We start from the raw sequence: 13,032 nt of genomic DNA on the forward strand, positions 1-13,032 counted from the left end.
TCATACAAAAAAGACTCGGCCAATGCATGGGACCATTGTCAAAGATATGGGAAGAGGTAGATGACCTCACTAGAAGCCAGTCAAAAACAAAAACGAACTGAAAACATTGATCGAGAAAGCCATTCTAATGATTGGACAGAGCAATGTTGCATGTTTGTTTGAACGGAGATTGAATTTCTTTGCAAAAGTCATGAGTAGTGTAAAGAATGCACGAAAAACGCTGAAAGAAAACGAAAAGTGCCTAGACGGAGACGAAAAACTGTTTGGACTTGAGTTTCATAGCATACTGGACCAGAAAATTAAAAACCGGAAACGGGCCAGAGAAATCTCGAGAGATATGGGACCGCCAAAGAAAAGGCTGAAGCCATTTCAATCAGGGCCATCGAGGTATGCGACGAACCGACCAAGATACACAGACACACAAGGTCATCATGTTAATGGCATGTAGGACAAGTGAAATTTGTAAGCTGGACATGAATTTCATGAATGTAAAACAAGATGAAGTAACTTTCACTTTCACTCAAAAACAAGGAAAGATAAACATATAGAAATGAATTTCCCTAAACATGACGTTGAGAAACTTGATGTTAGGAAATGCATACTAACTTACATGGACAAAACTAACAATATGATAGAGGAAGAGTCGAAGTTATTGATCGGCTTTGTAAAATCACATAAAGCGGATAAGCCTTGCACCATAGCTGGGTGGATGAAAAACTTACTCTCTGAGGCAGGTATTAATACCAGTGTATTCAGGCCTCGATCCACAAGGGGAGCTTATACCTCAAAAGCAAATAAATTGGGTTTTTCCATCCAACAAATTATGCAAAAAGCAAATTGGAAATCAAGGAGCGCTTTCCTGAAATTCTATAACAAACATACAGGTGTATACAGGATAACTGTAGGGACACATTTGTAGACAAGGTACTCAAAATGTAAAAAAAAATGTGACTACAACAAATTATCAAAATGAAAAAAAGAAAGAAAAGGAAACTCAGCCTTTAAACATACATTAAACCTTACCTCTGTTTACGAAATAAAATTGATAATAATATAAGTGCACCATAGCGCACGTAATGAAATTAAGATTTTATGAGTAAACAGAGGTAAAGTATGAACTTCCCCGCAACCCTTCCCTATATACCATTTTCCTTTTTTCATATTGCACAGTCACAAACAAGATACGTCATGGATCACCGCCAAAAATTCGTCGAACCAGAGATCTAGAGAATGGCTGCTACTATACAGTGCATTTTCCACTGACTTAGTTTGATTTCCATTTTATGTTCATCATAGACACTGATTATATTTACAAAACAAAAACAAATATAAAGGTTACTTTAATATCATTGTCCATCTTTTGTTACTATCGATACAGCGGGACGCCGTAATGAACACGTCCGCTTGTTTATATTCCTAAGCACTAATTTGACCTTGACGAACTCTCAGTCTCCATAAAGAAGGAATACCTCGCGAGATCTTGTTCTTTAAATAGGCTCGCGATTCCGAAAGTGACGGGAAAATACATTATTAAACCTTACCTCTGTTTGCTCATAAAATCTTAATTTCATTGAGTGCGCTATGGCGCACTTATAAAATTATCAATTATGAGGTTGATCACTGTTCGTTTTCTTCACTTTTTCTTTTCACCACTACCAACTATTGTGTAGAATTTCTTTGAATCATGTCAGGATGCTTGTTAAAGCTCTAAGTCATATTAAAGTATTGATATATGTTTTATAATTTATGGGATTTATGATATTGCGTTTGATTGATCGATTGATTGTATCTTGCTTAACGTCCCTCTCCTGAATTTTTTCCTCATATCTAGACGTCACCATTACCGGTGAAGGGCTTCAAATTTAGGCCTTTCGGCATTTGAACAGTGAGGGTTCCTTAGTATGCCACACCTACTGTGACACAGTACATCCGTTTCTAAGTTCATCTCCGAGGACCCGTGACATTCACACCTGATGCCGAGCGTTTGGCGATGGAACTGTCACAACTTGTTTAACGACTTAGTTCTGTTGCGGCCGGAAGATTCGAACCCCGACCTTCCACATCCGGGGCGAACGCTCTAACCTCTCAGCCACCGCGGCGGTAGATCACCACGTTTGAATTGATTGATAGTTCCTTGTTTCAATGCTATTAGCAATGATTGTAAAAGTATGCATAGAATTATTCACGAATCTCGATACACTTACTCATCGTAAATACAGAAAAAATAATAACATTTTGACAGATATGCCACTGATTCAAATTATATAATGTTTGTTGTTTTCAAATTCATAGTGTACGTATATACATTGGTATCCAAAAGGCTTTATTAACCAGAAATTGGTGAATATTGTAGATTGTTTAACGTCCCTCGAGTGATTTTTTCACTCATATGGAGACGTGGCCATTGACAGCGAAGGGCTGCAAAATTTAGGCCTATGCTCGGCGCTTGCGGCCTTTAAGCAGGAAGGGATCTTTATCGTGCCACATACCGTAACACGGGGTCTCGGTTTTTGTGGTCTCATCCGAAGGACTGTCCCATTTAGTTGCTTCTTACAAGCAAGGGGTACTGAGGACATATTCTAACCTGGATCTCCTAAAAATCCAGAAATCGATGAAGCAGAGGATCTTAAAAGACACATCGCATGTTTCCAAAATATACAAAATCATATGCATTACTTCTTTCTTCTGCAATTAATTCTAATAGGTTGTTCACTGAAATATTGCGATTATCAGCCACAATACGGATCTAAATATAGGCCCTGATTTAAAAAAAAATATCGTTAATTAGGTAGGCAGTCAAGTGGTACAGTGACGTCATATGCAACCTTTTTTGGTCAACTGATAGTGAAAATAGTGTTAAATAGTTGTAAAAACTCGACTTTTAGGGACCTAATTTATTCACCATGGACAACATCTATTTCAATGTTGACAAATTTCCCGAGTGTTATATGTTTTAGCCACCAGTACATACAAATATCGATGTAAATACCCAAATGTAGCGAGGAAAGCGAGTATGAAATCGGCAATTGCGAGTGAATGTTTACATGGGTCGTTGTCTAAACACTATTTGGTAAGACGTATATATAATTCCTTTAAAGATCTATAACTTTTTTTTTTTTAGATAAACAGTATTTTTGGATTAGACAAATTATGATACGTTACATCGTTGACAACTAGGTCTACTGTCATGTGTGCATTTCGAAAATGAATAAATAAAAATAATCAAATTTAACATGGAAATCACAATAATTTATTTTGATAAAGCAATCTTATTATTATTTTGGAATTGTGATCTACACGTCGTTAGGAAGTAGCAGCACGGTGTTATACTGTACTTGAAGTTACGAGTTCATTGGGGAAAAGGAAGTATCATAATTCAATTTAAAATGAGGAAATACAATATTTTATTATACATAATTGAAAGTTCAAATATCTTTTATACTTAATTTTTTTGTAAATCTACCAGTTGGTAGAAACTAGGAGCACAAGTTAGAAGTTGATACAAGGTGAAGATCAGTCGGTCGAGTGTGTATTGAAGACCAGAACAATATATATATATTATGATGTAGGCCTAGCAGTGCTTAGCTTCAATATAACCATTTTCTCGCAGTTTATCTGAGTCTTTGTTCAACTGCTTTTTTTAAATACATGGATACAGGCGACTGTCGTTGCGCCAACAAAAATTGTAATCTTCTTTTCCCTCACACTTTCCTCCGAAAAATTAGAAGAAAAACTCAGTCTAAATCTCTTCTACTGATAGCTAGTACAACCACAATCAGCCGTTAACGTGATACTTGGCTTTTTTCGCTGAATCTAATCTGTTAATGAAATAGCTAACAACTATTTTAAAATCTTCTCGCTCGAGGTTGCATATGACGCCATAGATAATGCACGTAAAAACTCGAAATAGATATGCATACCGTAAGATTTAAATTTCATCACCTTCAAACTCGAAAACTACGCAAAATAATTCATTTAAAACACAATTACATGTATAGTAGTTTTAGGCATGAAAAGAATTAATTTTGGTGAAAAAAATAGTAAAGGTTAGAAACATGTCATATGTCCTTTAACTTTTTAGAGTGCGTCTGAACCCTATTGAAGACTTTTACACTTCTTTATCTTCTTCTTTGGAAAGTATGAATTTCAGAGTTTTTTCTTTAAAAGCTACGCGGATCTTTTGTTCGGCTGCATCATCCCATTATTACTTGAGTGGCATGCTTGGTATGGGTTAACTTCGTTGTCCCTCCTTTCCATTTTCGGTTAATTTATCAGGCTTCTTTTGTGAGTTTTCAGGATTTTGTACATGTACATATTATCAAATTACAGAGGCATCGCTCATCTGAGTCAATTTGACATTGCTATTGCTCAGCTGTTCTGATTGTTAAACGAGTTTTTAATCAATCTTCTCATGATGAATTTATATACAAAATATGACAACTTATCCCAAACAGTTCAGAAGGTATTAAATAGGTCAGATTTTTATCAAAAGTAGGACAAACTTCCAGGTCATGGCCACATGACATAAACAAATCAATTCACAAAATATGGAAGCTTTACGTTAAATAGTTTAGAAGATATTGATTAGGTCAGGTATTTAAAAACGTGGGTCAAGGTCACAAGATCAAATGCGATTGTATCACAAAATCTTGTCAAAAAGAATACATATTTCAGGAAATATTGAATAGTTAAGGGTTCTTTAGAAAGTAGGTCAAACTCCAAGGTCAAAATATCAAACAATATTCTGTACAAGGCCATACCACAAAGAATTTATATAGAAATGATGAAGTCCCATCCAAAATATTTCTGGATATATTTAATAGATTATCTTTTCATAACAGTAGGTCAAATTCCAAGATTTGGGGTCACAAAGCCAAGGGTAACGATACATGTATGAAATGAAAGGTCTTGTCATAAACAAATATACATACATGATATGAAAGATTTACCTTAAATGGTTCAAGATATATTGAATACGTAAGATTTTTAAATAAAAGTATGTCAAACCTCCATGTCACAAAACTACACACCACTGCATTACATAATGGATCTTTCCGTAAAGAAAGTATATAAAAAATACTAGAGCCTTATCTTAAATTGTTCAAGAGATATTTTTGAATATTGTCCTTATACACTCGCATGTAAAACCTTGATTCCCTACTATGGCCTCACTTTAACCCCCGGGGTCATGCTCTTAACACATTTGAATATGCGCTATGTCAGGAATCCGTTTTGCAAATTTAAACTTCTCTGGCCCAGTGGTTATTGAGAAGATTTTAAAAGATGTTCCCTTTATATTCGCATAAAGACTTTGATCCCTATTGTGGCCCCATCCTACACCCGGGGGCACGAGTTTAACAAACTTGAATCTGCACTATGTCAGAAAGCTATCATTTAAATTTTAACTTTTCTGGTCCAGTGGTTCTTAAGAAAATTTTCTAAATTGTCCCTATATTTTCACATATAAAAATTCGATCCCCAATTGTGGCTCCAACCTACCCCCGGGGGCCATAACTTTAATAAACCTGAATGTCCACTATGTCAGAACGCTTTTATGTAAATTTGAACTTTTCTGAACTAACGGTTATTGAGAAGATTTTTCTTTAAAAATCCCTATATATTCGCATGTAAAATTTGATCCCCTATTTTGGCCCACCCGACCCCCGAGGGTCATAATTCTAACAAACCCGAACCTGCACTATATCAGGATTTGTTTAATGTACGTATTATTTTTTCTGACCCTATGGATCTTGAGAGGAATATTTATAAATATTGTCCCTATATTATCACATGTAAAACTGTGATCCATTATTGTGAATTTATCCTAGTCTCGGGGGTCATGGAATTAACAAACGTGAATTTTCACTATATCAGAAAGCTTACATGTAACTTTGAACTTTTCTGGACTTTGTGTTGTTGTTTTTTTGTTGTTGTTTTTTGTTGTTTTTTTTGGGGGGGGGGGGGGTTGTTTTTTTTTGGGGGGGGGGGTGTTGAGAAAAAGATTTTTAAATGATTCCACCCTATTTTTGCATTTTAGTAGTTATCTCCGCTTTGAAGGAGGCGTGACCCTTCATTTGAATAAACTTAAATTCCCTTCATCACTGGATGATTTGTCCCAAGTTTGATTTAAAATTGGAGAAGGGGGTGCAAATATGAAAAGTGTATGTATAGACAGACAGACGGACAGACGACAAATAAAAGATGATCAGAATAGCTCACTTGAGCTTTCAGCTCAACTGACCTAAAAAGAATATAAAGATTTTTTTTTTTACATGTACCTGTAAAAGTCTCGCAAGCCAAAAAATTCCCTTCTCGTACTGAGTTTGCCAAATATTTGCAAATACGTCTTTGCTAAAGGCTTCAACAAGGATGATATCATTGGTAGTATGCTTCTTTTCCCAGAGCAGATCCCTCTTCAGATCAAAAGATTATGATATGTTACTATTATGTACAATATAAATACAGGTCTGTTTGAAAATTCCCAACGATGTGTAATACATACTCGGCACTTTTTTCTAAATCTTCTAAACCCGGTACAGGTCTCTGAACAAGTATTCCTCTGTTCATCTTTGCTGGATCTAAGGCCCAGTTAGATATTCCAATAAAAGCAACCTATATAATTAATTTCAGTATAATATAATATAGTGTAATACATATATATATATATATATATATATATATATATATATATATATATATCCAAATTGTGTTTTTAAAAAAAATCACAGTGTCCGGTATAAAATATTAAAAGAAATAGAATAAACAGTACACAAAGTTAAAAATTTAACGCAAGCGCTTTCATTTTATAATCCTCAGGCGTTACATTTTAAAATAGTTTTGAAAATTTCAAAATTTCAAAATTTCAAATTTCAATTTCAAAATTGGGACAACAAATAATTTCAAAATTTCAAAACTATTTTAAAATGTAACGCCTGAGGATTATAAAATGAAAGCGCTTGCGTTAAATTTTTAACTTTGTGTACTGTTTATTCTATTTCTTTTAATATATATATATATATATATATATATATATATGTCAAAATTTTTGTAAAATGATTGAAATGTGGAAATGAAATACTACACCCGGAGGGGTGGTTACTATAGAATAGAATATGATTTATTTCCAAATTAGGGCCCTCTCGGGCATACAGCATACATGATTGTTAACATTTCAATGTGCAATGTTTATTTAAAAAATGACGATAAAAAAAAGAAAACAAGAGCAAAATATGTACTATTAGTATGAGCAATATTCATACATGAGACATTTTGAACATGATAATACTTATTTGTATTATATGTAAGTAACCAACGTGTATCCTAATGCAAAACAATCAGAAATACACACAGGAATATATATATATATATATATATATATATATATATATATATATGCATGTACATAACAACACTACATGTAATAATAGTAAAGGTAGTATAAGTAAATATGATTAACTCCACTGTAATGCAAAATATACCACGGGACAGTGCATTGGTACTAGATCAACATGTCATGTTTATAATGAGTGCATATGTGCAAATATGGTTTCATAGGGTTCGCACATAATATACAGTAATACTAGTAGTATGAGCTTAGACAATGTACATAACATGAGATATTACTTGATGTAATATATGTAAGTACCACCGTGTATCCTAATGCAAAACAGTCAGAAATGCACACAGGAAGAAAATAATAACAATATATATAATGACACATAATAATAGTAAAAGACACGTAGTACAAGTACATATGATTCACTGTAATGCAAGGTGAAGATAACGAACAGTGATCAATCTCATAACTCCTATAAGCAATACAAAATAGATAGTTGGGCAAACACGGACCCCTGAACACACCAGAGGTGTAATGCAAAAGATACTACGGGACGGTGCATTGGTACTAAATCAACATGTCATGTTTACAATGAGTGCATAATTATGTATAAACATATTGGTTTGAACTTTCACATGCTGCATTTTATATTGCTTCTTTAATCAAATCGCAAAGGGTTACAAGTACATCAGTATTTCCACAATTCAGTAACCAAGATGTTAATTTTTTTTTTGTACACAAATACACACTCGCACCAAATGACCTTCACCTTGTAACAACATATAGGCAGAACTTGTGCTCGCAGTTTTTACCAACTAGTAGCTTTAAAAAAGAAATTCAAAGATAAAAGATAATTAAACTTTCAATTATAGATAATAAAATATTACATTTTTTAACTTTGAATTGAATGAAATGATTTCATTTTTAAGGAATGCGTAAATAACATCAGCAGTACGCCGCGCTCCCACTTCCTAACCTCGCTACATGTGTAGATTAAAAGATAATGATAAATAAAATTGCTTGAATAAAATAATTTAAAAGTACTGTACTATAAATTTGATCATTTTTATCAACAACAAAAAATAAATCTCGAATTGCACCCGTGACAGTAGGCCTAGTTGTCAATGATACATCGTATCATAATTTAGGCCTATCTAACTTATCCAAAAATAAATTTAATAATAATTGCACTGTTTATTTTAGAAAAGCAACAACGTTAATTACAGTTGTTTAAAGAAATAGCATTACCAAAGAGTGTTTCGACAGCGATCCCATGTAAACATTATTTACTCGCAAATGCAGATTTCACACTCGCTTTCCTCGCTACATTTGGGTTGTTATTTGTATGCATTGGTGGTTAAAAGATATAAGACATGGGGAATATGTTAACATCGAAATAAATGGTATATATGGTAAATAATTTAGGCCCCAACACCCGAGTTTTTAAAAATAGCTAACACTACTTTTACAACAAATTGATTGACGAAGGTCGCGTATGACGTCACTGTACCTCGTGACTACCTATCTAATGAAATCGGGGCTTAGATTTAAGTCCGTATTGTGGCTAATTATCGCAATACTTCGGCGAACGAACTATCAAAATTAATTTCTATCAGCATAAGGAAGACAAAAAATGCATATAATTCTGTATACTTTGAAAACACGAGATGTAAGGATAGTAATGGCATGGGAAGGTTCGGTAGATAAACGTAAATTATAAAACGTTTTAGAATTTTGAGATGTGGCCGAGTGGACTTACGCACTGGTTTGACAATCTTGCTAGGCGGTCAAAAAGACTGGAGGAATTGAAAGCATACCTTCGGCGACAACATTATCCGGAAAACCTCATTAATTATGGAATACAGTGAAATGTTATTAGGGTTTTGTGTTTCTTGACTTATTATTGGATATATATATATATATATATATATATATATATATATCATTTAAAAGAATAAAATCCAAAATGATCAATGATCACATAATAGTCAACGATCAGTTCCTGCCAGTACTTTCGCCTTACGGCTCTTCATGCAGTTTGTCTTGAATGTTTCAGTGTCATAATAACGTGGATAAGTAAACGTTCATTGTAATGTCATAACGTCGGGTAGCGGTGTTGACGATTTAACGTCATAATCATGCACTAATTGCACCAAAACAATAGTATAACATTATATATGATAATACTGATGTATTTAGAATAAATGCATTTAAAGCTATTTACGATTAAATTTAGGTTTTAAAAGTTTGATGAAATAATCTTCCTTTGCTAAACGAAGATTTTCATTGTTATTCGGAAGTTTACGAAAAGGGAATAAAATGAATTTTCCATTTCCGCATTCGAAATTTTTTTCACAGCATGGCGTATTACGGACACTTTGATCTTTGATTTGTTGCTTGTGGGCACGAACCCGAGTATTTAATTTACTGGTTTGTCCAATGTAAAATTCCCTGCAAGTCGGGCAAATGGCACAGTAAATTAAATTTTCCGATTTGCAATTCATTGAACAATTGGCGCGAATTTCCATTCCCGATTTAAGCTGGATTTTGTTTCCCTCCTTGATAAAGGTACAGGTCCCCCATCTAGGGTCGGCGCATTTCTGAACAGATGGAATATCCTCTCGAGTTGTAAAACGGGCTTTGGTTAACATCTTTTAACCAAAATAGAAAAGAAACGTTTAGCATCAAAAAGTATATTTCTGTTACTGGGATTATGGTGCAACTACAAAAGAAAGTGTCCCGTTGTCTTTGGAATTAGTGGTTCGGCAAGGATTACGGAGATCCTGTATTGGAATTTTAGTTGCGTTTTCTATTCCAACGTCGATTAGGTTCAACGAGTAATTTTGCCGTAGTATATATATTTTCAATTCTTCTAAACTTCTAGAACGTAGAGTTTTGTCTGTGATAATGGTACATATTCTGCGTGCTAAATTAAAAGGAATATTGCGTTTAGTGTGCGAGGGGTGGCACGATCTAAACTCCAGGTACTGATGTGTGTCCGTGGGTTTACAATATAAATCTGTGGTTATACTGGGTCCTTCCTTTATAATCAGTAAATCTAAAAATGGGAGTTCCTTGTGACTTTTCTCCATTGTAAATTGTATTGAATCGTGTATCTAAAGTTGCATAGGTAAGGACAACTTTTGTTCCCATAGCCGTTCTTTTCATCTGTAGAAAAAATTCGTTGTCAAGATGGAAGTGGTTGTTTTCAAGAACTAATTTTAGTCCTTCCATTAAAAATTCTTTAGAAAATCGTGTATTTAATATATTTGAATGTTTATCAATCCAGTAGCTGACGGCTTCAAGTCCTTACGCATGCGGGATGTTGGTATATAAGCTGGTTACATAAAAACTGACGAGGATAGTATTATGATTCACCTTTTCAGGAATATAATTTAGAAAGTCCAGATCATCTCTAATGTAACTAGGAACTAAGTTACAGAGAGGTTTAAGTATGATGTCTAACAAATTACTTAGTATTTGTGTATTTGATGCTGGTCCAGCGATGATTGGCCGAAGTTTCAGGTCGTTTGGGTGAGGCAACTTTATATATTCGTTTACACAAGTTTTCACAGCTTTTCAAGAAGCCGAATGAGTGATTATGTTGAAGGGTATTGATTTACCCTATTGTTGCAAACCTCTCTACGCGTCTCGATACCCTCATCATGTGGAATGTTTGTGCAAAGTGAGTAACACCTATGGTCACAAGGAGGGTATGGTCTGGTAGGCCCGATGAGAGGGTTTTATCAAGGTAATCAGAGTGTCCTTCAAATATGACGTTAAATCTTCTACAAGCTGACGGAGATGTAAATCAATGAATTCAGGGATTTTCTCTGGGGGACAATGTGGTGATTCCTAACGACTGTAGACAAGGGCTATTTTATCTACTGCCTCAACTCCACAAAAAGACACGCCAGGTCGTTCTATTATCAGCTCCATTGAATATCCCACGGATAAAATCTCTGAATTCATTGATTATTAATTCCGTGATTCTATGTATTTTTTATTTCTTTATTTTACACATCTTCCTAAGATATGATCAGTACGGGGACGTCTGATCTTGATTCAACTTATCGAAAACGAAAATAGGTTTTTAATTAATTTTACAATATTCATTAATCAATTAAGACTCTATTATAGCTTACGGATTTCACCTCACATCTGAAACAATATTAAAGGAGCACACAGTAACTTTGGAGCAAGTATTTCGGAGTTCATTGGTAGAATTTGTTAATTTATAAGTATAGATGAAAACAAGACTCGTGTCATGTTTTTGTTTACATAGGTTATATATACTAGTAAATATTACCTTTAAAGCAGTTTTTTTTTTAAATTTACAAGCTAATTGCTGTTCTTATCAAGATATCTGCATGTAGACAAAACAGGACACTAACCTTGTTTTACATAACGCAGAATTGTGAGTGCTGTATCTCACTTACAACTATACTACTGATATTCAAATTTTGTTCGACTTTTAAAAATACTTTAGTTAAGCATTGTAAACAATAAAGATGGAAAATAAGATGTGAAAAATTTCAGCTCAAATCGTGTCCATGCCCTTCAATGTTCATGAAGTTTGAGAAAAAGACAACGTAAGCATGTTCCCATTATATCAAAATAAGTAAGTTATTAAATACCTGAAGCGAGAGACAGTTTCAAACATATTATCAAAACGAAGTAGTGGGTATAGATGAAGTAATAGCAAGCAAGGAAATTTGTTTTTCATAATGGAGAAGGGCAGTCAGAAAAGAAGATAACTTCACAATTCCATAATTCTTCACAAGAACAAATAAAAATGTGTTTTTCACCGACCTTTAAATTCATCGGGGGATTTTTAGAGCCTCAAAACATTTCCTCGAATCTTCGATTTCTTAAATCGTAGGAGGAGAGGGGAGTAGGATACGACTAGCATCCTCCTCAATTTTCCACAATCTTCAATTTCTTCAATTATTTGGGGACCTTTAACCTTCAACATAACTTTTTACATTACGTCACTACATGTACCATTGGCTACTGCTATAAAAAGAAGTGGAGGGAGTCAAAATGTATCTTTTAATTGCATGTGAAAATAACAAAAAGGTTGTTGATAAAATGTAAGAGGGACATGCTCTTCTGCCTCTCCCCTGCGTGCATAAATAGATATAACCAAACTATATCACACCGGTGACACACGCCACATAATAATACATAAGATGAATTTGAGCATCCAACTATACAGACCTTCCATTGGATATGGGTTACGGGTGTTGGGCTTTTGAAAAAGATTTTAAATGATCCCCAAATGTCTAAATTTATATGGTAACTTACTTTTTTATAAGGTTCTGAAATATCATTCCCAATACATCCATCTTCTAAAAGAGGGTGCAAAGTCTGAAAGTAGACCATGTTATTTTATAGTATCAGTATATTATGAATATATTGTAGATCAATGTGAGTTGAAACATATGCTTGAGCAGTGTTACATATAAAAGCATCACCTTAAGAGGCATTTTCGGCGAATCCTCAGCGAGTCCAACTTCGTCAAGAACAACTACCGAAACAAATTTATCTAGATCTTTGTCTTTTTGATACAGTGCACATTGTCGGAACGTTCCTACGATGCCTTCTGATACTGATAAAGGACTACATTGAAACGACACCATTTGGACCTGGGATATGAAATAAACATTTTTGAAGAAAAGTTTAAGAAATATATA

The 13,032-nt window shown here is 34.1% G+C and overlaps 1 protein-coding gene across 1 annotated transcript in view; it reads right to left on the reverse strand.

Moving 5' to 3' along the window:
* LOC125676424 (E3 ubiquitin-protein ligase rnf213-alpha-like) overlaps positions 1–13,032 on the reverse strand; it is a 175,020-nt gene that overhangs the window by 161,619 nt on the left and 369 nt on the right. Inside the window, exons 2-5 of the mRNA XM_056158169.1 lie at positions 12,814–12,984; positions 12,644–12,706; positions 6,503–6,612; positions 6,279–6,413 (exon numbers count right to left, since the gene is read on the reverse strand). Coding sequence (XP_056014144.1) covers positions 6,279–6,413; positions 6,503–6,612; positions 12,644–12,706; positions 12,814–12,984 — 479 coding nt within the window. The remainder of the gene's footprint in view (positions 1–6,278; positions 6,414–6,502; positions 6,613–12,643; positions 12,707–12,813; positions 12,985–13,032) is intronic.

Source organism: Ostrea edulis, chromosome 3 (genome assembly GCF_947568905.1).
Source record: "Ostrea edulis chromosome 3, xbOstEdul1.1, whole genome shotgun sequence".
NCBI lineage: Eukaryota > Metazoa > Mollusca > Bivalvia > Ostreida > Ostreidae > Ostrea > Ostrea edulis.